The sequence below is a fragment of the Vigna unguiculata genome, chromosome 2 (assembly GCF_037176805.1).
Source record: "Vigna unguiculata cultivar grain cowpea cultivar isolate G323 ecotype 2 chromosome 2, ASM3717680v1, whole genome shotgun sequence".
NCBI classification, from domain to species: Eukaryota; Viridiplantae; Streptophyta; class Magnoliopsida; order Fabales; family Fabaceae; genus Vigna; species Vigna unguiculata.
In genome coordinates this window covers 36,490,585-36,517,993 of record NC_140793.1, presented here as the reverse complement: position 1 = coordinate 36,517,993, position 27,409 = coordinate 36,490,585, and the positions used below count along the sequence as shown (strand labels likewise).

The window sequence follows — 27,409 nt, the reverse complement described above, 5'->3', positions numbered from 1 at the left end:
TTTTCAAATAATTAACAGATATAACTGAGATCAAGTTTACAAGAGATGTTTTTGTGATGTCTTCTATTCTACTTTGTTTAAAGAACACTGATTCATGCATATTTCTTAATAATTTTAGTTATGTTTCGGCTGTATATAAGTACAATACAGTCATATGTTGCAGTGTAGTATGTTTTAAATGGAAAGTTTTATGCTGATTATTGGCTATAGTTTTTTGCAATGGATCCAACAATTTATGCACTTACCAGTCACAAAATTTCAGTCAAAACAGACCGATTGACTTCTGTCCCAGCATTGGTTAAAAACTATAAATCTTGTTTGTTTGATGAAGTTACAATCCACTTTCAGGGACAAATCAACAGCTTATATTAAGATGCATCCTCAGGAACTTAATCATAAAGAAATGGCAAAAAGCACAACAGAAAAACGTAAAGATTAATCACCAGGAATGATCATAACTATTACTTAAATAGTACATTATCCAAGGAATGCAACATATTATTACCAAAGTAAAACGGAGATCAATATACATAAAAAAGACTAAGGCGTGGCTTCTATTGCAACAAACTAAAAACATGATTAACAGGGAAGAGGGGAACTAACTTACAACCAAAAAAAGAACCCATTCTAAGGGTGAGGGGTGAGAGAAGGAAATGAAGGAATGGACTGTAATATCAACTTCCTGCCACCTCTGCGACTAGGAGATGATCCCAAGTCACAGCTGGGAGAGGAGATCCTCTTGCCATTTGGAGAAGAAGTTTTGATGCATGTGACCGGAGAGGTATCACCTAGGAGAATCTCTGGCATTTCATCATCTGGGACAGTTTGAAAATGCTTAGATTGAGGCCAAAGAGAGTTTGGCTTCCCAAGCTTTTGGCTGCCAAACAATGCAGAGCCTGAGATGGTGGTAACAAAGGATCTCGGTGCTTTTCCCTTTGATGAAAAGGGCAACGGAAGCAAAGGCCTGTTCCATGGAAATGAAATAACATCAATCAATAAGGGACATCGCTTTTGTTCATTATCTCAACTGAAAAAAAGAAAAAAGTCAGCTTATCAAACCTGGAAAGTCGTAATGGTGTTGATACAGTAGCAGAATCCAGATGCTCTTCGGTGTTCTGAATTTCAGTTTTCTGTGAAGCTTTTTCTGCCACACCCTTGTCACTTGCTTCCGTTTCTTCTTGCTCAGTTTCTATGCCTACAGGAGCAGAACCTGAACCAAAAATAAATAAGGAATTGTGTCAATTCAGAACAAGTCAATTAATAACTACAGGAATATTATTTACCACTCAAGAGGAAACAATCGAAATGCTGAAGACATTTCTAACTGATTAAATTGATAGCCAACCAGTTGATCCTGATTGAAACTTACCATCTTTTCTGCCAAAAGCATTCTTGCACCCTTCACATCTACAGCCAATGGAGCAACCGACACCACCCTTCAAATCAAAACAACCATTTGTAATTCATATTATAACTGAAACTGAAAGCATACAGGATGGGATGATGGACAAGGGTGCAAACCTGATAACATTCACAGTATTTCTTTAGGCAGCTGGATTTTTTGCAGTTGCATCCTCTTTTGTGTCGTGCTGAAGCCGGAGTTTTATTTGGATCATCCTGCAAGAAGGTAATAGTTAACACCATACAAAAGGTTGTTCAAATTGCACACGTGAATAACCGAGTTTAAGTTTATTTTTCTAACCCCAATTTCAGGAACAGAATCAGCACTTCTGATGACTTTTGGAGCAAATGCAAGAGGGTTGCGAGATTCAATCTGCTTGCGAGTTTGAAGAACAGTGTCTTCATGAACAGGTTTGTTGAAGCAATCCTGACAGGAGCAGGGTTCTATACAGTAGACACCAGCAGCAAAACACTCGCAGTAACTGATACAAAAAGAGAAGGTAAATATAAGGTCAATTTCAAATTTTAACTACAGTGAGTTCATTTTCTTTTCCTTTCTTGGTTCTTCTCAGAATGAATGTCTCATTGATTCTATCATTACCACTCAATACCGTAAAGGCTATAGAATGGAAAACTTAACGCTAGAACATTAATCAATGTAACTTATTCCAATTCTGCAACCAAAAACAAGAAGATAAATAACATTCTTTTCAAACTTACAGCTTCAAACACTTCGACTTCTTGCAGTTGCAGCGCTTACAACCCTCAGTTTCGCCAGGTGTCTCCATCTTACGTCTGCAAACCAAACTTGATATGAGACTAACGAAGAAAGGAAAATTTCTAAATTACGAGATGCACACGTAATCAACAACTGCACTTGCTTTTTCTTTCTGGGACTATTCCTATTGAAGTCTTCACCAGTCATGTAAACCGATGGCTGGGAACAATCTTCGGTAGGCTGAACCCCATTGTCCGACGAATCCAATTCTCTTTCAGATGAAACAGGTACCATTGAAAGATGCTGCTGTTCTTGGGTTGTAGAGATTTGCAAAGAAGTAGAGTTGGGCAGGCTGAGTTGTCTTCCAGAAGACAAATTTTCAATTTGTATGCCCTTGTATTCTTTCAAGGCAGCAAGTGCATTCAGGTGTAGACCAATTCCCTGCAAAATTCCCCTCTGAAAATTCCCATTGAGTTTTGCTGGAAGAAGTTGCTTTTCATTGGCAACATTCCTCTCATCGGACTCTGATGTACTTGAACCGGCGTTTGAATTATCATCAGAGTTCTTCTTTTGCACATTGGCCATCTCAAAGTCCAGACAACGCCTCCTTATGGCACGGTGCGTGACAGAAACAAGCTGAAACCAAAACCCAAGAGTACTTACAGATTAATTTGTTATATTCATTTATGAACAAGTAGAAAGAAGACAGCTTCAAATGAATACAAAATGACCCATTACCTTGATTCTTTACAACAGCATATACCCGGGTATGGAAAATGCAGCACAATACCAATTGAAATAAAAAAAAAAAAACGCATTGAGTAATACAGTGTTGTTCAAGAATTAGAAATGTCACATCAACACAAGCCACAACTATAATATGCAACCATACAGTTAAAAATGTGGAATCAGTGCATCATTTTACAGTTGAATTTGTTTCTTTCGAAAACAAGTTAATTGCTGATACAACAGAGCCTAGAAAACCATGCCTTAAAACTTACAGATTTCACATGCCTACCTGATCATTTGCGTTCTCGTTATAATTGCTAGTCACCAAAACAACATCGGCAAGATTCTCCCGTGTTTGATCCGTGTCCGTGGCTGTTATCGTTGGCTCAGAACAGTGATCTCCAATCTCATGTTCAGAACCTGAAGCAACCGAATCAACAATGAACATTTTCCTACCATTATGGACGGCAGAAAGTGGCACCACAGACATAAAATCGCTCAGTCGTATAGAAGGATCCAACGGTTTGTGCATCAGACCCTTAAAAGCTTCTGCTTCACCTGGGGAATTAAAAATTAGCATATCAGAGCCATCAGGAATTAAACTATCCCAATAACAGTCTGGATCTTCACTCTTTGGCTCCATCTGACACATTTCCTGAAGATGCACTTCACTCTCAACTGAATCAGTTTTACAAGCACCTGCTGCTGCTGCCTCACCGGGCAATTCCAAAAGAGTGTTATCCTCATCATAGCCGGGGCTACCGCAAGTGTCATACTTTAAAGTTTGCTGTGGTTCAACTGAGAATTTTATGTGCTCAATTGAAGCATCTCCAAGAGAAATCCCTTTTTCAGTGTTCTGTGATTCACCCTTGTTATGACGCGCACGTTTAGAATCTGCAAGAGCCTCTTCAATTGTGTGAACTTTATTTACATCTTCAGAAGAAATCTTAGGCTTTGATGTGCCCAATGGGATATGTCTAAAGATGAACAATTGGGCAAGAACCAAAGGTGGATCAGTAAATATATAACTCAATATTACCATATAACGACATAAAAATCAGAAATTTTCAATATTACCTTCTGAGAAATCTAGATTCCTTGAGACAGCTGACGTGGGGTGATGTGAAAACGGAAGGAGGTGACGAAAAGCTCAGTGAATTGAAAGTCTGACTAATGGGAACAGACTTAACGGGCTTTATAGGAGACAAACTGTTGATATAATTGAAAACAGGTGAATCCTGCAAATGGCAAATGTTAAAAAAAATATATACTTAAACTGGATAAATCGAAGGATAAGCTTGTATACACACGGGAATAGAGTAACTTGAGCTACCAAAAATAAAAATAAAAATGGAGAAAATCATTCCATAATTTCCCAACAGCTACAACAAATCAGAATAATTTACAAATCATTCTTAGCAGACCAGATCTGACAAGGATTACTCGTTGAACATTATAAAACACTACAAGAATGTACGTGACAGATTGTAGAAACTGTTTGAGAAACATCATTCTTGAAAATCTAGAGCCAGTCAAAACCCGTTTTAGCGAATTAACCGTCTCTCTGAATGCAAATGCATAAAATAAAGAAAAGAAAACTCGTGGGATTTTCTCAATTTGAGAGCATGTACAAAAACTTGTTAAAGAGTACAGCAACCCGCAAAGTTTAGACTTGTATCAACAAAAAGCATTCACCCCAAAAGAAGAAGAGAGAAAAAAAATAGTAGAACACAAGAAAGCCGAAACCCACAAAAACAAAACAAAAAACAAAAAAACTGTAAAAACGACCTCTGAAATGAAGTTGAAGAAAGATCTACAGAAGTGAAAAAACTGGCAAGACTTGGTTCGAAAGAGAGAAACTTTGGCACTATGAGTTGAAGAAAACTACAAAGAGAAGACATTTAGGCAAGATGGAGAAATGTTTGAAGCGAAAAGAGAAGAAAAGAGTGGAAGAGAAAATTGAGAAGAAAGAAAGTGCAGAATGAGAGGCATGCAGAAAAAAGAGTAGAGAAGACAAGACAAAGAGATGAAATTGAAATGGTGAAGAGTTTAGAGAGTGAAAGTGGAAGAAAACCTCAAACTTGGAGAGGGTAGCACTGATCTGGTTCCTCTCTGGGGTGTCCATATCAAGAATAATGGCAGCACCACAACATTAGTTTCTCCCAAGTAAGTGGGGTGTGATAAGAAAACAAGAACAAGAAGAAGAAGAAGAGATGAGGGGATTCAAGAAGCGCGAAGGCGGGAGAAGAAAGATTTTGTGGTGGGGACCACAACCCCTCCTTCCACAGCTGTCCCTTCTTCTCTCTCTTTTCTTTCTTTCTTTCTTCTCTTTTGCTTCTTTCTTTTCTCTCTCACTCTCTCTTCTTTTCTATTTTGTCGCTAAAGCAACACATAAACAGTTAACCACCCACACATCCGAATTCTGGATTTTCTCCTTGTTTCTTTCTACCCTCTCTCTCCTTTTCTTTTCATTCATTCATTCAAATAACTCTCTCTAACTCTCAAAAACTACACCTTTCTCCTTTTACGCCGTTTCTTTACACTCCAAAACCATGCTCTTATAACTCACTCACTCACTCATTAACCACTGCATTATGTTGCAGATGTTGTAGATCTTCCATAATGAAATGCCTTCAACCGTGTTATTATAATCAATTATATATCATTCCCTTCTGTCATAATCTTGTAACTGCTCCCAACTCATTTTATATATTTTATAAACAACAAAACAAAGTTTCTGTTAAAAAAATAATAGTTATACGAGGAAACTAATTGTAATGATGTTTTGTTTCCATTTTTACACAGAATAATTTTTATTTTATTTTCTTACTATTTTTTCCATTATGTCATATATTATACGCTCAACCATATTGAAGAATACATTCACATTTATTTTTAATGCGCACGAAACAGAATCCGAAACCTAACATTTAATTTTCAACCTGTGTTAGAAATCATTTAAGAAACGTTTCAGCCTCATGAAAATTCATGATTGACTATTTAATTCCATTCGGTAAAAATGTTTAATGAAGGTGACCAACCAGAACAGACAATGGTACAATTACCCAATAAATATTTGTTACCGTTTTGTGTTTCTGAAAATTATAGTAACTATTAATTTTTTTTAAGTTTATTTTTTGCACATTAAAACAAAATAAATTCTTTTTGACTGTGTTTTTTGAACGGAAAAAAGAGGGATTGGATATTCGACCTAACTGCAGCCGTTAAATTAATGACGACAAAATAGGCAGTGGCTATATGAGATAAGATGACACTCACACGAATACGAAGGCATTTAATTAAGGCTTTGCGTTTCAGCGCGCTGAGAATTTGAAAAGGGAGTGTTCTGGTGTGAGTGAGGCACATGGAAAGTAGTGGACACTCGCGTACATGCTACGCTGATCATGCATACCTGAATCTTGAAAAGTTGAAAGTCAAAGAGGTATCTTGTGAAGCAAACAAATTTGGATTTTTTTTTAATTTTATTGTTTTATTTTTTTATTATATCTTTATAATATATTGATTATAATTAATTTTAATATTTTATAATATATTAAAAAGATATTTAAAATATTAATATGATATATTTTTAATGTTTAGACTAACATAAAAAAATCAATAAAAAATTTGGACTATACGCAAACCCATAACACGCACTTCCACGCATTGAATTTAGAATCCACCGTTCGTTTGGATGACAACTAACCTAAGACGTTGTTCTCCGTTCGTTGGACCGTTCCCATCGAACTTTTTTACTATTATTAACCAATGGAATTCCATTGTCGTGTGCATGTCATCATATAACGTCAAATATATTTAATGTTATTAAATATTCGGCATTTTCTTTCCGGTGAAAATAAGTTCATAGTTAAATCTTTAGATTTTTAGGTCCACACACTTATTTTGATGAAATAAAAACATTAAAAATAGTTAGAGTAATTTATAATTACTATACTTGTTTGTCAAATCCACTACGGAAGAAAGGTTCAAAATAAAAAATCATTTTAATAACCTTTTTAATTGAGAATTTTGAGTTCAATTTCACTTAGACAGTCTAAAAATGTGTATTTTCTTTTCATTTATAAAGAATGTATTACATAGCAAATACAACCTTAAAATACATAAAAAATCATCGATTTCATTATACCTTTTTGTTATTCAAGTTTATAATTTTTCTATGAAAATTTGAGAGTTAAATATGTTTTTGTCCCTCAAATTTCAGTGAAATTTATAATTAGTCTCTCCTCAAAAAAATTATTCAATTTAGTCATTCATCTTTAAAAATGTGTGAATTTAGTCATTTTAACCAATTTTTTTTTTAAGTTTATCTGACGTTTCAAACGTATTTCATGATAATATTTGAATTCTTTACATTGTTTAAGACATTTTCACTTCAATATTAACTCAAATATTATCATAAAATGGGTTTAAAATGTCAAATAAACATAACAAAATTTGATAAGAAAAACTAAATCCATATATTCTAAAGATAAAAAACTAAATTGGTATAAAGTTTCAGAAAGGGACTAATTCCAAAATTTACTAAAACTCGAGGGACAAAAATCATATCTAACCCTTTAATAATTACAACTTAATGATTTAGATAATTGAAAATCACACTTTATATGAAATAATTAATAAGGCAAAGGAAAATACAATTCACGTTAGTGTAAACTCATCCCTCCATAATTTATATACCACTGGAATGTTAAACTTTATTGAATAATATACCTTAACAAAATAATTTTAGTGGTCAAATCCAAAATTATAACTCTTTTATGGTGAAGTATATGATGTCTTTAAAATGTGATATTCAGAATTATTACATAATTATAAATACGATTCGTAGTAACTCTAAAATTATTAGTTTAACACTGTCCAGATATAATTAAGTATTTGAAGCACTGATAACACGTAATTATTTAAATGAAAAGTGTTCTAGTGAGACACAAAATCTACTTGGGTCTTTATACTTTGAAAGAAAAAGTTTTTAATAAACATCTCCAAGACATGTTTTTTTCTTTAATTAAAAGAAGAACGTGTATTTTTTATCGATTAAAAAAACAGAGGGTCATTAGAGAATCCTTTAAAAAGAAAAAGTTGAGAGATAGAGAAGAACAACCCCAACAGTATAAAAAGGTTGCACCCCAACAACCCCAAAATTAGTAAGATAAATATGCATTTTGTTATGAATTTCGACGAGCCTCTTTTTAAAAGCATTAATTAACAATACATCTTATTTAAAAGCAGCTATATATGATAGGAAATCATATAGAAAGTGAGATTTGAAATTAGTTCTTATTGAAACTTTTGATCAATTTAATTATTTATGTTTATAAATGTGTGAATTTAGTCCTTTTAATCAAATTTTATTAAGTTTATTTGAAGTTTTAAACACGTTTGATGATATTATTTAAGTTAGCATTTAAGAAAAAATGGATCAAATTATATAAACAATTAAAATATTACCCTAAAATACGCTTGAAACGTTAGATAAACTTAACAAAATCTTTTTAAAAGGACTAAATTCATACATTTCTAAAGATGAAAGACTAAATTGGTCAAAAATTTCAAAGAGGAACCAATTCCAAATTTGACTGAAACTTGAGGGACAAAAACATATTTAACCCAATCATATATATAATATAGGTTATCGTGTTCCAGTACATTTAATAGTTTTATTTTTTTCACTTTCATAAGAGGTCTTTTAATAACAAAATTGTAATGAAATTTCGAATTTAAAAGTAGACAATACTTCAAGTATGATAATACGGTGAGGGTAATGATATTTTAAGAACTAAATTTTGACTATTTTTTCCGAATGACATTCTTTAAATAGTTTTAAAATACAGAAAAAAAAAGACATTTCAAAAATGACACCTCAAACTGTAAAAAAAAATTGTCAAGATTTAATCATTAAAATATCATTTTCTATTACGGACTAAAGAAGTGGTAGTAACAAGCATGATAGATGAAAGTTATTAGTAGGTGTAGGGTACATGGTTTGATGGTGTAATGATAATGATAGAATGTGCATTTATGTGAGGCCGTGGTGAAAATAAAGATGGTCATGCTTCACATATGACTCTACCTTATCTTTCTGCTCCCAAAATGCACCGTTTCCTCTTTCCCCAAGACAGGGTACCAAATTTAGAGCTTCTCTCTGGGTGGTCCCTGTGCAACTCTGCAACTCACGTATATGCACTACATCACGTGATTCATGGCGCCACCATAAACACGAAAGACAAGTTAATAAATAAACAGAGAAAATGCACATAATAATGATGATGAAAGAAAGAAAGAGTGGAGTGAGTGAGTGTGTGTGGCAGTGGCATTAAACTAAGAACGATGTGGTCTTGGTCTTTTTAGATGCCTTAACTCATCTGACAAACCAACCATTTTCAGCGGAACCTTGGTTTCTTTTTACCCTCTTAAACCCAACACACACTTTTTAGTCTTTCCCTTATTCAATACTATTTTTCTCATATTCTACATTTCTTACTGACAAAAATTATAGAACGATGTAGTTTGTCTCTTTGTTTAGTTAACGTGTGGATCGTTATGTCCCCAATAAAGACCCAAAGTCTTTTCTTAAAAATTTCACATATGGTTTCTTTCTTCTGACAGCACAACATTCTGGGATAAGATAATGTGTTTGTGGTGCGAGAAGAACATAGATAATAAATCTATCACAATTTTTTATGCCACTCTCAGAGACACACCCAGAACTTTCCTCCAATTAAACTCCAAATTCAGCTTATGTCTAATCCAACCTCTAACTTTTCTTCAATTAATTATTACTATTATTTATTTTTAGTACTTTTGTTTCACCTGGTTTACGTTTGCGGAGGAAGCTTCTTTCTTATATGGCCATGCGCATTCCAAACAAATTGAAAATTGTGTCCATCTGTTAGCCTTAGTTTTCCTGTTCTACTTTCATTACCCAAAATAAAACTTACAAAATACGTGTGGTTATATATATATATATATATATATATATATACACACTAGTGGAAAGATAGGCGTTATCATGACTGTACATATACATTTTTTAAATATGTATGATATTATATTAGTAGGTGATAATATTGTGATGTTATTAAATTAATATATAAAATAAAGTGAAATATATCAAAACAAATGAAAGAATAACCATTGATAAAGAAAGAAGAAGAGAATAAGCAAATATAGACAATTTTATAAAAAATTTATAAAAGTAACAGTCAATTTTTAATGAATAATTACATTTAAAGAATAAAATTAGTATTTTAAAATATGAACACAAATATATATAAACAAAAAGATTTTTTTTTCATATCTCATAATTTTTATTTTATTCTTTATAATATAATTATTTGTTAAATCTTTAAAATTTAACCATTAATTTTAAATGTCTTTTACAAAACTATTTATCTTTTCTATTTTTTTTCTTATTTATTAACGAATATCTTTTCATTTTCTTTCGTTCATTTTTAATAAAATATAAATTTACTTTATATATTAACTTAATAACATTTTAATATTATTATTGACTAATATAATATAATATTTAAAAAATACCTCGGATAACATTAGTATATACTAGCCAACACACAGGCGCTGTCGTGCGTGTTCGCATTTTTTAATTTTTAAGAAATTGAAGTCAATATCAATAACAAATATATAATTTTTAAAATAGTTGTTAAATAATGATTTAAGACAAAAGAGATTTCTAGAAAAATGATTAAAAGTAAATTATTTATAAAATAATTAATTTTTAAAATAATTAAGGGTAATACAGATATTATGAAATGTGGATACAAAAAGAGGAATCCTCTTTATTGTTATAGATAGATAGATATAAATTTATAATTTTTAAGAAATTTAAGTTAAGATCAATAACAAATATATAATTTTTAAAATAGTTGTTAAATATAAAATTAAAAAAAGATATGTAAAAAAAGTTTAAATAGTGATTTAAGACAAAAGAGATTTCTAGAAATATGATTAAAAATAAATTATTTATAAAATAATTAAGGATAAAACGGGTATTATAAAATATGGACATAAAAAGAGGAATCTCCTTTATTTAGATTTAGATAGAAGATAGATTTAAGATAAAAGAAATTTCTAAAAAAATGATTAAAAATAAATTATTTATAAAATAATTAATTTTTAAAATAACTAAGAATAAAATGGATATTGTGAAATATGGATACAAAATCATAAATCTCTTTATTATTATAGATAGATAATGGAAGTACGACTTCCTTAAATAAATAAATAAATAAATAAATCCTGTATTTGTGTAAAGTTTATCCATTTCTATAAATTTAAATTAAAAAGTGCACCTCGATCTTTAAAAAAAAGTGTAACTATTAATGAAAAAAATCCTATTGTTTATTCGACCTAATTTCAATACTAATTATTCTCATAGAAAACTTGCAGTTGAACTTACACAGTTCAGAAGTCGTTTATACATTTTTTATTTTATATGTATATATATACATACATAAAAATACAGAAAGAAAAGCAAAGAACAGAGTGGCGCCATATCACTTTTGCACTCAGTCTCAAGCTATCGCCTTATTTACAATTACATCAACATACAGATTGAAAACTCAAACAAAGTTATACAAAATTACTGAAAATCAATAATGGAAGGACGTAATTAATGCAACTCAATTATTATAATTAATCACGTATTAAGGAAAAGCGAAGCCATGTAATGGTGTAATATCTGATCAACGCCTGCTTGGTTCAACGCCCACCGTCTTCAATGTCTCAGGGGTTCGAGGACTACATGCAACAAACCAATAATTAAATATCATTAGCATCAAAAATACAATGTGTTAATATTTTAAATATCTTTTTAATACATTTTAAAAAAATAATAATAATCAGTATATTATGAAAACACGTAACAACAAATCAGATATTTAAATTAGATTTACCGGGTGAATGGATTAGGGTGCACAGGATCGTTGAGTGTGGCCCTGTTTTCCTGAATCTGACCCACTTTTCTTAAGAACGAACCGTCGATGAATTTTCCGGCGGAGTTGACGGTGCGATCAGGATCAGACACCTCCGGCAGCGTTTCTCTTCTTTTCTTGTTGACGTGAACTTGTGGAGACCGCACCAATTGTTGAAACGCAGTGTGTGTTCCAATCACCAAAGCCACACACACAAATCCGCCCACGATATACACGGGTGCAAGCTCTGCCTTCACGCTCATCCTATCATCCATCACAAAACACATTCATATCATATCAAAAACTGCATATTTATATTCACACATTCTTTTGCTCTACACAAACACGAAAAAGTGCGTATTTATATTCACATATTTTTTTTTTCTACACGAACACATACCCAGATCTCGAGTTACCATCACCGTCCATCACTCGGGACACCGGCTTCATTTTCGGAGTGGTGGGACTCGTAAATGCTCGCCTTCCACTTCCCAGTTCAATCAACGTCAATCGAAAATTTTTCTGCATGTGATCAATATCATACCAGTTATATATGTATGTAACACCATACTTGCTTTTCTCATGAATTAATAAAACAAAATCATAAATCGTGTATCGTTTTTGCATGTTTTTGCCTTCAAGAATAATAGGGTTAGCCGAAAGATGTGTTAAAAGAGGGAAAAGACATCGATTTACCGCTATCCTGAAAGCCATTTTTTCTTCTGATGGAATGAAAACAAAAAGAAATAGATATATTAATTCTCCTACGTGGGAATGAACCGATTTATATTATTATGAGTAACATGCAGAAAAGGCATCAGAAACAACCACAAGGCCACGTGGCGGGGTATTATAGGACAGTGTTTGTGACCGCATGCACAACACAGCAAAATCCAAACCGCTATTTTGTCGCCGTAACCGTTAACGTTTAGGTATATATATATAAATATAATTTGACTAAATATATACAAAGTGGTCGTATAAGTTGAATCGGTCAAACTCTTCATGATTTCTTGAAAGTTGTAATTGTAACTATACTTGATTAAAATATTTTGTTTTTAATGATAAAGAATGTTTATACAGTCTTAACTAAAGAATTGTTTCTTTATTAAAATAGTATTTTCTTTTTGTGAATGTCACGTTGCTACTTTTAGTTTTACTCAACATGGGCCTAAAACTATCTCCTTACTAAAAACACCACGTTTGAGACAATTTTGAGCCCAAAAATAAAACCAATGTTAGAGAAAAAAAAGTGAGAAAACGTGGTTATTGAGATGAGGATAAGAGGGTACACTTGATTCTAGATGGAAAATCGAATAAACCAATAATATTTGTTCTTTTATTTGGGTATATAATAATATTCCTAAGTATAGTCCTTTATTGTTATGAAATTTTATGTGAAGAATATAATGGGTTGTCGTGTTGTCTACTCTCTCAGATTCTGAAAAGCACTTCCTGATGTAAATATTGTTCTTAGACTTTTCTTGGCTATTGTTCTTTCCTTGTACCATTCTCCAATCATCAATAGTTTTCCAGATTCAAACTTTGGAATACGCATTCTGTTGCAAGTTTCCATAAATTTCTAACTCTCATTTTTAAAGATTTTTTTTTTCTTTACTTGCATTTTATTTGTATATAAAAAATGTACAAACATGTAAAGTTTTATCTCAATGATCATAAACAAACATTAAATTAATTGTCTCCTCTTTAATTTAGCCCCTTTTTTATGTAAGAATTAAATATGTTTTTGTGAATTTTAGAATTAGTTTATTTTGAAATTTTAGACCAATTTAATCTTTTATTTTTTGAATTACATGTATTTAGTTCTTTTAATCAAATTTTATTAAATTTATTTAATATTTTGTATGCATTTCAGAATTATATTGAAATTGTTTAATCAAATTTTGCTTTAATATTAAATCAAATATTATTATGAAACACATTTGAAATATTAAATAAATCTAACAAAATTTCACTAAAAGAATTAAATTCATATAATTCGAAGGATAAATGACTAAATTAATTTAAAATTTCAAAATTAATTAATTTTAAAATTCACAAAAAGTTAAAGAATAAAAATATATTTAATTTTTCGTGTACAGGACGAATGAAATAATTTTTTTAGGGTAAAAAGAAATAGAAAAAGAAAAATAATGATTTGACACGCGTGAAGAATGAGAATGGTGAAGTGACGCCATAACCCATATCTGTTGGAGAAAACCAAGTTTGGGCAATTGGAATTAGGGTTTCGTTGACATAATACAAATAGATTATTATAATGTAATATCCCATTCAATATCGGGTATTGACATTTTTATATTTTGTCTCCAATTATTTACTCAATTCTCCTCTGTACTTTATCTTTAATTTAATAACCCATATCATGTGTTACAATTAAACCTCGTTGACTTTTTAAATTAACGCATCAAAGCATGCCACGGTTGACTTTGACCTGGTGTCACATAAAAGATTCTGAAATTTATGTTGCAGGTGACAGTTTAATTTATGGAACTAAAGTAAGTCAAATAATATATTAGGTCAGATATTACACTATTAAAAAAATATAATTCAATAAATATATTATAAACAGATATAACAATCTGTTACGAACTTTGAAATAACATTAACTAACTATAAAAAACAAAGAAAAACTTCAAAATACATCAGAATCGAATCTTAAAACTTATGATTGAAGAATATGTGAGAGAGAACAAGTGAAAGGAACGAACTAATAGTGTGTTTGGTTTTCACATTTTCAACGTGATTCTTCTTAACATTTAATGATTGTAATTCATATATCTCAACAATTTAGTTTGTTCATTATTGACTATGTAAGTTTGCTATACAAATGATGTCTTATGGATAAGTCAGTCTCTTTTGATTTTTAAAGAAAAGAAATAAAAAATATTTGTTAATTAGTTCAAATTAATTTATGAATAAAAAATTAACATCTTCACAAATTGATTTACAATTGTGTATAGAGTATTATTTTTCATAAACACGTATAAAATAATTTTGACTTGTAACATTTAGTAATGATGTAATGCTTGTCTTGTGTAAGTAAGTAGTTATCACAAGCATCGTTGTTTGATTTGATGAGTTCTTGCATACAATGGGTATAAAGTATGATTTTTTGTTTACATAATTTCTTTTTTCACATCGAGTACAAAATCTTTTTAACGAGGAAACTTTCTTCTTCTTTTTATCTCTTAAATATTTTCACGAAACGAAAAAGTTTGTAAGAAAAAAACATATACACATTCAATATTGAAGAAAGGAGACATCAGTTCATTTTTTTTTTATTTCTTAACTTTTTTTCTTCACAAGATTTTACTATTTATATCGAAACAGAACAAAACTTAAAAGATGAGATAACTTTCGTATAGAAATAAAAAAAATATACAAAGAATGAGTTATATATTTTTGATTATCTAGAAAATGTGATAAGAAGTGTGTTATATAATACACACAAAGTTAATCCTAGGAGTTACACATAAATAAACTTAAAACATGAGTCTATAATAACATATATCCTCAATTTCGTTCATACCAATTACTTATATTTACTTTTGGTTACATTTTATATACAACACCCATAATATTTTAGAATGTAAATATATAATATAACTTTTAAAATTTTGTAAGTTTACGTCCGAAGAATTAAGTTTGCAGTGAATTTTCAATATCAAAATAAGAATATTAATTGTACTTAACCTCAAAATATATTCAATTTAAATTTAATAAAAAAATTTCTCCTTCACAAAATGAAACGTAACATTATGGTGTTTTCTATAAGATGAAAAAAAAAACAATAAACTTTACTGATAAAATCAAAATTGTTAAATTCTTTTAACTAACACAATATATATATATATATATATATATATATATATATAAATAAATAAAAGAGTATATAGTTGATAAAAAATAATTGTAATTTCATTAAAATTTGTAAATGGTAAATAAATAAAATAAATAGTTAAAAATATAATGTTTAAAAAGAAACATTAATGCAATATTCAAACAGTCATTAATGATATTATTAAATTTGTCTCACTGATTTCTAATAATAAAAATAAATCACCTTGTTAAATGTGAAGTAGAAACATTATCTGTCCGGTACATGTAACATTACTTAATATAATTTAACATTTAAGAAAGTAAACAAAAAATGTTCAAAATTGTCTTTATTTTTTTCGACACAAAAATATAAACACAAAATATTTTATAACGAACAATTTCAACATGATTATAATATAATCTTCTATATATAATTCATTAACATAATAAATTATTTTACATATTTTTTTATGCAACACGTACAATTCATTGCAACACTATTACTGATAATTAAGTAATAATAATTTTAAATAATTTCAAATTTGTACACTATAAATAAGTACAAATATCAATGAAATAATAAATATAAATTCATAGCCTTTTTTATTTTAATTCTCTGATATTTTTTAATTTTAAAAATCAAAATATTCTTAAATATAATGAATGAATATACAATGGCTAATAAATTGATACACAAATTCAAAGACTCAGTAATAACATTATTAAAATTCATTGTCTTTATACATTCCCCCAATATCTAACATTTGTAAAAAGTAAAATAAAATCATTTATACTATTATTTAAGTACATTGAAACATTAACATTTTCAATATATTACATTGAATAATATTTTAGTCAACAAAATAGTTAATGTTTTCATAATAAACACGGTCCAAGATTAAACAACTATTATTCTAGAAAGGATAAGGTTTATAAATTGTGCATCGAAACACGTCTTTCTAATAAATGCCGACGCAATTCATTAAATAAATAATAAATAAAGTTAATGCATTTTATTTTGTATTCTTATTATTAGTGTATATTCCAACGTTCCTATTTTCAATATTATAAAATTAGGTTTAGGGTTACAAAGTAGCACTCAATAATATAAAGTTTATTATATAAATTTGATTTTTCTTTTTGTTTTACGGTCAAATTTGCAGTGTTTACAGATTTTTTACATGGTTCACCAAATTATATTTATTATTTTATGATCTTGTGGTACAATTTGAATAAAAAGTCTGATATTTAAATTTTTCTTAATCTCATATACTTCTGATACTTATAAAAGAAATGTACCTTAATTTGGCTTAGTTTAGTAGTTGTTGAAGCAGCAGATTTATGAGAACAAAATGCAACGACAAACAACTAACAGATCTAGGATTAGGAATCAATGTGTCTGTCTCTGTGTCCTTCTAACTGAATAATCAGAATCACAAACTGTCAACTCACAACACAAACAAGAGCCGTACGTTTCTTATATTTTATAATACTATTAGAGAGATCTTATATACATATATACATTCATCTTATACGTAAAATTCACGACACAACAACACACGAACAAGGTAAAGCTAAGATATGATATGATATAATATTATGGTTATTTGTTGCCTTTCATTGTTTAACCTATTTTCAAACATTCTCTCTCTGTCTCTGTCTCTTCCACCACATTTTAGGGAACACCCGCGCATCTTTCTGGGAGGCTCACCGTTGTTTTTATTTTTAATTTTTTAACTTTGATTTTTTGGGTTGTTTATTTGCCGATTTGTTTTGCTTTTTTCTGTGGATTTACCCTTCAAAATCGCTCCTCTAACAAAGTTTGAGCGATGGATTGTTGGGATCGGGTTCCTGTTGGCATCTCAGAGTTGGTGATGACAACCTCCGCAATGCTCATTGCATCAAAAGCCAAAAGCCTTTGATTCTTACAAAAGCTAAAAAGGTATCCACGCGACATTTTTTTTGTGTGTTATTTTTTGGGGCCATAGAAAAATGGTCAATTTTTTCGTCTGTGCCTATTCTCACATTTAGCGTAATTCTTAATCTGATTTCTCTTTGGTTCGTTTGATGCTTCAGCTGGCCGCTCGTTTCTTGGTTGCTGCTGTCAAGGTTTGTGCTTTGGTAGATACCTCTTTTTTTGTTTTTAATTTTTCTACACAAAATAATTAATTTTATTTTTTCTATTTTTCTGGTTCATTGGTCTTAGTCGTCGAATAGTGCGAATTGGGTCGTTTTCTGATAGCTATTATTTTCTTTATTCTGGTACTATTTTCTCAAGGGAACTAGTCAATAAAACAATTGTTTGGCAAGAGAAAATCCCGGCTTTGAATAAAGAGAAGTCAATTTTCTAGCCATGATATAATAATATACAGAGGAAGGCACACTCCTTTTGAGGGTGCTTCTTGCTCCTATCAATTTTAATTTTTGTTACACATAAATTTTTTTGGGTTTGTTGAAATTTCATGGCAGCGATTTTTTTATGAATTATTTTAACATCGTGGGGTTGTACATATTGGTTTTGGAATTTGAAGTGGTGAGTGGTGAAGATGGATTCAGAAAGAGATGCTGTTGTTAAGACACCAAAGAGGGAATTTGAAGCAGAAGGGGCTCTGAATTCAAAGATGAAGGGTTCTGGAAACATAAGCAGTAAGGATATGATATTCAGAGCTGATAAGATTGATCTGAAGAGTTTGGATGCGCAGCTGGAAAAGCACTTGAGCAGGGTTTGGTCAAGGAACGCTGAGACAAAACGGCCCAAAGAGGAGTGGGAGGTTGATTTGGCCAAATTGGATCTACGATATGTTGTGGCTCAGGGAGCGTATGGTACTGTGTACAGGGGCACCTATGATTCTCAAGACGTTGCTGGTATTTATTTTATATCATATCTTCTGCTCCGCACTTTTATTCTGGATGATTTTGTTCTTGTTCATGAAAAGTGAGGGAAAACAGATTGAATGTGTCATTCAGTTTTCTGTTTAGATGCTTAATCGTTCTGCATAGACTGCATTCTTTCTAGCTTTTTTCTTAAATCAATCTTAGTCATTGCAATATGGTATGATTGTTCAAATCTCTGTCTGGGTTTGATCATGATGTGAGGAAGAGAACATGGCTTCAGCAGTGTTGAATGAAAATAACCAATGAGAGACAATTTTTTTCTCCATGCTGTTAGATGCTGGTCTAGTGACATATCCAGTTTTTTTAGCAATGAAGTTAGTGCTGACATGGTGTTTGAAAGATTTACTCTTCATTTCCAAACTTTTCCAAATTATATTTTGATGAATGTGTATAATAAATTTATGGTATGGGGAATATATTGGTACACCAAGTGTACTATCCTTTTGGGTCTGTAAGAGTGGGGAAGATGAGAGATCATTTCTATAACTACTGGATTGTCATCCTGAATATTTACAGTGAAAGTATTGGACTGGGGTGAGGATGGTGTAGCTACCCCTGCTGAAGCTGCTGCTTTACGTGCATCTTTTAGACAGGAGGTTGCTGTCTGGCACAAACTTGACCATCCTAATGTGACAAAAGTAAGAACTCATACCATTCAATTTTATTTATTGAAATTAGTGTGGACTTCTTGATACTTGACAAAGTTGAAGAAATTAATGACATTTTTTTTTACTTTGTTCTGCTGTCTTCAGCATGCTTAGATTTCTGTTATTGTGACCTGTTTAGGAGGAGATACCGATTAAATCCATATCTCTGCAAGCAATTTTGTTTTGGTATATAGATTTTCAGATTAGTAATTGTGTTGTGTTCATCTGTGCAACAGTTTGTTGGAGCTTCGATGGGCACTTCAAATCTTAAGATTCCCTCAAAAAATTCGAATGGAGAGGAAGAGACCCTTCCTTCTAGGGCATGCTGTGTCATTGTTGAGTTTATCGCAGGTGGGACACTTAAGCAATACTTGATCAAGAATAGGAAGAAGAAACTGGCTTACAAGGTTGTGGTTCAGCTGGCTTTGGATCTTGCAAGAGGGTATGTCCTACTTGATCATCTCTACAGTAACAAAACTTATATTTTACTAAAACAAATTCACTGTTTTCCCAAAAATGCAGTCTTCATTATTTACACTCGAAGAAAATTGTTCACCGAGATGTTAAATCAGAGAATATGTTACTAAGCCCTAGTCGTAATCTGAAAATAGCTGATTTTGGAGTTGCTCGTGTTGAAGCTATGAATCCAAGTGACATGACAGGTGAAACTGGAACTCTTGGATACATGGCCCCAGAGGTAGGTGTTTTAACGGGATTACCTCTGTTGTATTAGCCATTTCTACCATGATTTCAATTTCAAATACATATACAAGTTACTTGCATGGCACTGTTTCTCTTCTGTGATACAATGAGGATAATTGCAACCTCATCATGTGAGGTGCCATATATCCAAGGTTGTCTGTCAAACAGAATCACTTCGGTTATTAGCTTTAATCATAGGATTACACTAAATGCAGGTTCTGGATGGGAAGCCTTACAACAGGAGATGCGATGTCTATAGCTTTGGCATTTGCTTGTGGGAAATTTACTGCTGTGATATGCCTTATCCAGATCTAAGCTTTGCTGATGTGTCATCTGCAGTTGTTCGCCAAGTAAGCTAACACGAAAAACTATGATTTATTTCAACACTCTTGATGTAATGTATGCCATGGTACAAATATGGATTTCACATTGCTTGCATTCTTGCACAGAATTTACGACCAGACATTCCTAGGTGTTGTCCAAGTGCCTTATCAAACATCATGCGGAGATGTTGGGATGCGAATCCGAACAAGCGCCCGGAAATGGACGAGGTGGTGAGAATGCTGGAAGCACTTGATACCAGCAAAGGTGGTGGAATGATACCAGAAGATCAGAACTCAGGGTGCTTCTGTTTTGCTCCAACCCGTGGCCCCTGATTCTTGAATCCAACGTTCTTATGTGTTCTCAACAGATGAACTGAAGCACTGTAACTGGCAATTGGTATTTATATTTTTGTCAGTTCACAGATCAACAACAACCTTTCCTTTGGCCAGATTGATTGTGAGAAAGAAAGGAAGGGCATTGTATTTTATTTTTTTAATTTTTGGCTAAAGGGGCGATTTCATCGTTTCTTACATATTGTATTTAGTACTGAAAACTGGATTCTTTTGAGCATCAAAGTGGAACATAATCCCTGATCAAAGCTTCCCCTTCTAATACTACTTCTACTTCTGTTTACCGACTTTACTTAAGTTCACAAATTCTGCTTTTTGTGAGGAGCTTGGTGAATTCTGATGTGGAGAGCTAAGATTTTCTGGCCAAAGATGTGTAATACATCATGAATAAATTATTCAATTATATATAAATTTGGTGATACTTTATAAATTTAGATGTTAATTCTCTTACCCTAAAACCCCTTATTTGAGGTTGTTACTGTCACCTTCAACGTTCTAGACTTCTGTTTGTGCAATCATTCTCCACCATTAAAACTTCATTGGATGTGCTTTCCAAATAGAAATAGAAACATGTTAACCACTCTTTCATCCACCAAATCTCATTTATACACATTGCGACTCCTATCAGTATCTTTTTTTTTTTTTTTTCTGTTCTTGTCTTTGAGTATATAATGTAGACAAATTAGCATTCAACAACATAAAAATATAAAATAATATTAATTAAATTTAAAAATACAGAAATTAAAAATTAATTTCTTTTTGTAAGATATAGATTCATAATACACAAGACTGTATATACGAAATAAATGTCATAATTCTATTACAAACTACTTGCATCTTCATCCAATTTCAGCTTGTAATAGACTTGGTAAGATTTTTGGAAAGAAATTCCATAATTATTTTTAAAATAAAAATAATAATATGAAACTCTTTAGAGGTTCTCATGAGAAATGAAGTTCAAACAGGACAAGATATTTGTATTGTGTGTGTGGACATGCTATCTCAATTTTTTTATGAATAAGATAAAGACAGAAATTGGTTTATGCCATGATGTCACACCTACACAAATTGGACTCACAAGATCAACATGACTGTAAAGTTTAGAGATAAAACTGTTTGTATTTAGAAAAAAAGGAGAATGATTGAACCAAAATATTTTTCCTACACAGAATGAACCAAAATTAATGGGAAGATATATTTATTGTAAGTTATATAAACCATAGCAGTGTTTCTGTTTTCAATATTTTTCTGAATTTTATACAGTAAGAATTATGGATTTCTAACTCATAAAATTGTTGAATATATGTTAGTTGCTGTTGCATCATCACAGAGCGGCAATGGCTACAACCCTTCATCCATCTTCTATTGTTTTAGTTCCCACAAGCGTGAAGGAAGCTAAACCCAGAACCACAAACTCATCCCAAAAGTTACTTGCAAACTGCAAAACCCTGAATGAACTGAAGCAGTTGCACTGTGACATGATGAAGAAAGGGCTGTGTCACAAGCCTAGTGGTCACTTTAATAAGCTCGTTGCTGCTTGTGTTCAGATAGGTACCCTTGAGAGTTTGGACTACGCTCGAAATGCTGTTCAGGATGATGGTGTAAGCATGCCCTCTTTGTATGTGTATAACTGTCTTATTAGAGGTTATGCCTCAGCAGGGTTAGGTGAACAAGCAATCTTGCTTTACATTCAGATGGTGGTGATGGGCATGGTGCCTGACAACTACACCTTCCCGTTTTTGCTGAGTGCGTGCTCTAAGACTATGAAGCTTTGGGAGGGTGTTCAAGTTCATGGGACGGCTGTTAAGATGGGTTTGGATGGAGATACCTTTGTCAGCAACTCTTTGATACATTTTTATGCTGAATGCGGGAAGGTTGAATTAGGGCGAAAGGTGTTTGACAAAATGCTTGAAAGAAACGTGGTGTCTTGGACTAGTTTGATAAATGGTTATGCTGGGAGAGACATGGCAAAGGAGGCTGTTTCTCTGTTCTTTCAGATGGTTGAGGCTGGTGTGGAACCCAACCCGGTGACCATGGTTTGTGTTATATCTGCTTGTGCCAAATTAAAGGATCTTGAATTGGGTAAGAAGGTATGCGCTTATATTTGTGAGTCGGGTGTGGAACTTAATGCACTCATGGTGAATGCATTAGTTGATATGTACATGAAATGCGGGGATATATGTTCTGCAAGGCGGATTTTTGAGGAATGTACTGATAAGAATTTGGTTATGTACAACACTATCATGTCAAATTATGTGTACCATGGGTGGGCCGGTGATGCGCTCGTGATTTTGGATGAAATACTGCGAAAAGGACCACGACCGGATAAGGTAACCATGTTATCTACGATTGCAGCCTGTGCACATTTGGGTGATCTTTCAGTTGGGAAGTCATCCCATGCTTATGTCTTACGGAATGGACTTGAAGGTTGGGATAACATTCTCAATGCCATCGTTGACATGTACATGAAATGTGGCGAAAGAGGAGCAGCTTGCAAAGTTTTTGAGCATATGCCAAACAAGACGGTGGTGACATGGAATTCGCTAATTGCAGGTTTGGTTAGAGATGGTGATGTGGAATCAGCTTGGAGAATCTTTGATGAGATGCAAGAGAGGGATCTTGTATCTTGGAACACAATGATCAATGCATTGGTTCAAGCAAGCATGTTCGAGGAAGCAATTGAGCTATTTAGAGAGATGCAAAACCAAGGGATAGAAGGAGATAGAGTGACGATGGTGGGTATTGCTTCTGCCTGTGGATATTTAGGAGCTCTTGATCTTGCCAAGTGGGTATGTACTTACATTGAGAAAAATGACATTCACATGGACTTGCAGCTTGGCACAGCTGTAGTTGACATGTTTTCTAGATGTGGTGATCCCTCAAGTGCTATGCATGTTTTCAGAAGAATGGAGGAACGGGATGTGTCTGCCTGGACTGCTGCCATTGGAGTTATGGCAATGGAGGGAAATACAGAAGGGGCCATTGAGCTTTTCAACGAGATGCTCAAACAAAAGGTGAAACCAGATGATGTTGTTTTTGTGGCACTATTATCAGCATGTAGCCACGGTGGTTCTGTGGACCAAGGAAGGCAAGTTTTTTGGTCAATGGAGAAAACCCACAGAACAAGCCCTCAAATTGTCCACTATGGATGCATGGTTGATCTGCTTGGTCGAGCTGGGCTGTTGGAAGAAGCTCTGCATCTCATACAAAGCATGCCAATGGAACCTAACGATGTTATGTGGGGATCTCTGCTGGCAGCTTGTCGGAAACACAAAAATGTTGAATTGGCACATTATGCAGCCGAAAAGTTAACACAATTGGCCCCTGAAAGAGTTGGAGTTCATGTGCTGTTATCCAACATATATGCATCAGCTGGGAAATGGACTGATGTAGCAAGAGTGAGGTTGCAAATGAAGGAGAAAGGGGTCCAGAAAGTGCCTGGATCAAGCTCCATAGAGGTTCACGGATTGATTCACGAGTTTACCTCGGGTGATGAATCACACGCAGAGAACACCCAGATTGAACTAATGCTACAGGAAATAAACTGCAGGCTAAGCAAAATAGGATATGTTCCTGATACAACCAACGTTTTACTTGATGTTGATGAGCAGGAGAAAGAGCACTTACTCAGCAGACATAGTGAGAAGCTAGCCATGGCTTATGGATTAATAACTACTGCTCAAGGTATACCCATACGGGTAGTAAAAAATCTTCGAATGTGTTCTGATTGTCATTCATTTACAAAATTAGTGTCAAAACTATACAATAGGGAAATTACAGTTAGAGACAATAACAGGTATCATTTTTTCAAGGAAGGATATTGTTCTTGTGGAGATTATTGGTAATGGATTCTCCTAGAGGGAACCTCTTGCCTCTGGTTTACACATCAACTTTGCTCTCCACAATTTAGGTCAAAACATCTACTATTGGCTTCTATTTTTTTCTTCAAAGATGGGACTTAAACATATGGGAAAAACACCAAACAACACTTGAACCACTCAGGGAAAAGATATTCCTTCCCAGAGCATAAGCCGAAATTAAATGAATCAAGCGGACATAACATCTGTTTGTTTTAAATTCTGTTCCAAAGGAAGTATTGTTTTAATTCATGTAATCCTGATACATAACATCTGTTTGTTTTAAACACATATCAATTGTTTTAATTAATTATCTTTTAATTTTAGTTTCATACTCATTTTTATTAAATTTAAATATTTTTTTTTTAATAATTCATGATATCATCCACTTAATTATTTTCCTATTATATCAAGCAAATCTACCCAATTCAAACCATATCATTTTTCAGTTTTTTTTCTATTTTTTATTTTTATTTTCCATCCAACAAAGCATTACATTCCATGAACCCTGCTTTTGGGGTTAAACCTCTCTTCTCTACGTTGAACCAATCATAGCCAAAAAAAATGCTTTTCAAGTTCGGAATGCGGAACCTCTTGGCTCACCGTTTCTCTCCCAGACTCACCGCCGCCAATGCCTCACACCGTTTCCTTTACGGGAACCCTCTCTGCACCACCGTGGAGTCACCTGACCTCCCACCGTGGCTCAAGTTCTCCGACACCCCGATCCCTACCGACGCTGAGTCAGATGACAACTTTGTTATCCCTTCACTCGCCAATTGGGTCGACACCCACATCCTCACCTCCAAGCCCAAACTCCCCGCACAACCCTCCAAGCAAAACAGCCTCGACCACGTAGACGCAGTATCCACACTTCTCAAACAACGCTATTCTTCCCCCGAGCTAGTGGGTGAAGCACTAAATAGACGCGGTTTTCAGCCATCAAGCGATTTGGTTTCGCAGGTTCTCAAGAGATTCAGCAACGATTGGGTCTCTGCTTTGGGATTTTTCAAATGGGCAAAAGCTCAAACAGGTTATCGGCATTCTCCCGAAGTTTACAACTTGATGGTTGACATCCTGGGAAAGTGCAGAACCTTTGATTCAATGTGGGACTTGGTGAAGGAAATGTCACAACTCGAAGGGTACGTCACATTGGATACAATGGCTAAGGTAATGAGAAGGCTTGCCAAGGCTCGCAAGCATGAAGATGCTATAGAAGCGTTTCGTAGAATGGGGGAGTTTGGTGTTAAGAAGGATACTGCAGCGTTGAATGTTCTCATGGATGCGTTGGTGAAAGGAGGCAGTGTTGAACATGCCCACAAGGTTGTTTTGGAGTTTAAGAGTAGGATTCCTTTGAGTTCTCATTCTTTCAATATTTTGATCCATGGGTGGTGCAGAGCCAGGAACTTTGACAATGCCAGGAAAGCAATGGGGGACATGAAGGAGCAGGGGTTTGAGCCTGATGTATTCTCGTACACTAATTTTATTGAAACGTATTGCCACGAGAAAGATTTCCGCAAGGTGGATCAAGTTTTGGAAGAGATGAGAGCAAATGGGTGCACCCCTAATGCTGTGACTTACACTACTGTGATGATTAATCTGGGGAAAGCAGGGCAAGTGAGTAAAGCTTTGGAGGTTTATGAGAAAATGAAGAGTGATGGATGTGTGGCTGACACTCCATTTTACAGCTGTTTGATATTCATCCTCGGCAGAGCTGGAAGGCTAAAGGATGCTCGTGATGTGTTTGAGGATATGCCTAAGCAAGGGGTTGTGAGAGATGCGGTGACATACAATACTATGATTTCTACTGCTTGTGCACACTCGCGGGAAGAGACTGCTCTCAGGTTGCTTAAGGAAATGGAAGACGGATCGTGCAAGCCGAATGTTGAGACTTACCATTCGTTGCTCAAGATGTGCTGCAGAAAGAAGAGAATGAAGGTGCTCAAGTTTTTGTTGGATCACATGTTGAAGAACGATATAAGCCTTGATTTGGCTACTTACTCGCTCATGGTGAGTGGTCTGTGTAAAAGTGGAAGAGTTGAGGATGCTTACTCGTTTTTAGAGGAAATGGTCTCGCAGGGAATGACTCCAAACCCCAACACTCTCAAGCAATTGATTGCAGAGCTTGAGTCCAAGAGCATGTCAGAGGAGAAACAGCGTGTTGAGAAATTGATGGATCGTTTCTTGCAGAAACGAAATGTTTAGTGGTTTTGGCATAAGAGGAAGTAATTTCCAAGTCAGCGATATATGCTGGTCATTTGTCCCTCATTTCATCCCATGCCATGATAGAAAATTGAAACGACCTTTGCTAAGTGTTATTTTCACAGGATTATATCATGTGACGATATTGTTTTAGTGTTTCTCTTCTTAAGTGCAGGCATATTTTAGTGCAATTCCACATTTTGTACATTTAAGAGGAGGCAGATTGACACAATTTTAGATAAAGTTTATGTGCTCTATGAATTGACTCAAAAGTATTTGCGTTTTGAATGTGATTTATGGATGTTTTCTTCGTACTCTTATAGACATGATTACCAATTAAAGAGTAAGAAATGAGTGTAATTCTTATTTTACAATAGTTGCATCGTATATGAAGTTTTACGAGTTTTTTTTCATTGCACAAGAACATCCTTTTAGTGTTGGGTTATTATCACTTTCTATGGATCCTTTATTACAACCTAATATTAATGAATGCGTTCTCTGTTTTTATTTCAATAGTAAAATTAATTTTGAGTCCTTATCTTAAATTCTGTAGGACTTAGTTTAACAGCTTCACTCATCTCTTCTCCGTAGTCAAGATCCTAGTCTCAAACACTTAATTAGCAAGATGTGTGTTACTTATAAGATCCTCCTCCACCCTTTAGATGTGAAAACTGGAATTTGACACGCCTTTTTCAACAATAGTTTGGATTTGGATATTCATCTGGATTATTGATTTCACTCCATAATTGGCTGGTTATTATCGAGAGAGCATTTCTAAATAGTTAAAGAAATGGCT

General features: G+C 33.2%; 5 protein-coding genes across 5 annotated transcripts; 3 read left to right on the top strand and 2 right to left on the bottom strand.

Annotated features, from left to right (window-relative positions):
* Nucleotides 1-429: 429 nt before the first annotated feature.
* TCX2 (TESMIN/TSO1-like CXC 2) lies at nt 430-5,199 on the bottom strand. Its single transcript, XM_028059204.2, has 10 exons — nt 4,923-5,199; nt 3,926-4,086; nt 3,138-3,825; nt 2,283-2,755; nt 2,122-2,196; nt 1,703-1,883; nt 1,522-1,617; nt 1,370-1,436; nt 1,060-1,210; nt 430-964 (listed from the first exon to the last, which is right to left on the bottom strand). Exons 1-10 carry the CDS (start codon nt 4,971-4,973, stop codon nt 628-630), a joined length of 2,280 nt encoding a protein of 759 aa, XP_027915005.1. The 5' UTR covers nt 4,974-5,199; the 3' UTR covers nt 430-627.
* Nucleotides 5,200-11,271: 6,072 nt separating this feature from the next.
* LOC114166406 (ribosome biogenesis NEP1-like protein) lies at nt 11,272-12,640 on the bottom strand. Its single transcript, XM_028051142.2, has 4 exons — nt 12,496-12,640; nt 12,200-12,321; nt 11,782-12,063; nt 11,272-11,626 (listed from the first exon to the last, which is right to left on the bottom strand). The coding sequence occupies exons 1-4, from the start codon at nt 12,511-12,513 to the stop codon at nt 11,572-11,574; spliced, it is 477 nt and encodes a 158-aa protein (XP_027906943.1). The 5' UTR covers nt 12,514-12,640; the 3' UTR covers nt 11,272-11,571.
* Nucleotides 12,641-17,267: 4,627 nt separating this feature from the next.
* LOC114173842 (serine/threonine-protein kinase 54-like) lies at nt 17,268-20,840 on the top strand. Its single transcript, XM_028058491.2, has 8 exons — nt 17,268-17,581; nt 17,716-17,748; nt 18,171-18,504; nt 19,051-19,172; nt 19,418-19,623; nt 19,704-19,878; nt 20,099-20,233; nt 20,333-20,840. The coding sequence occupies exons 3-8, from the start codon at nt 18,186-18,188 to the stop codon at nt 20,537-20,539; spliced, it is 1,164 nt and encodes a 387-aa protein (XP_027914292.1). The 5' UTR covers nt 17,268-17,581; nt 17,716-17,748; nt 18,171-18,185; the 3' UTR covers nt 20,540-20,840.
* A 767-nt stretch (nt 20,841-21,607) lies between these two features.
* LOC114173743 (LOW protein: PPR containing-like protein) lies at nt 21,608-24,447 on the top strand. Its single transcript, XM_028058325.2, has 2 exons — nt 21,608-21,760; nt 21,868-24,447. The coding sequence occupies exon 2, from the start codon at nt 21,895-21,897 to the stop codon at nt 24,400-24,402; it is 2,508 nt and encodes an 835-aa protein (XP_027914126.2). The 5' UTR covers nt 21,608-21,760; nt 21,868-21,894; the 3' UTR covers nt 24,403-24,447.
* Nucleotides 24,448-24,591: 144 nt separating this feature from the next.
* On the top strand, nt 24,592-26,910 carry LOC114173744 (Pentatricopeptide repeat (PPR) superfamily protein). The gene has a single exon (XM_028058326.2). It carries the CDS (start codon nt 24,979-24,981, stop codon nt 26,614-26,616), a length of 1,638 nt encoding a protein of 545 aa, XP_027914127.2. The 5' UTR covers nt 24,592-24,978; the 3' UTR covers nt 26,617-26,910.
* The last annotated feature ends 499 nt before the right edge of the window (nt 26,911-27,409 follow it).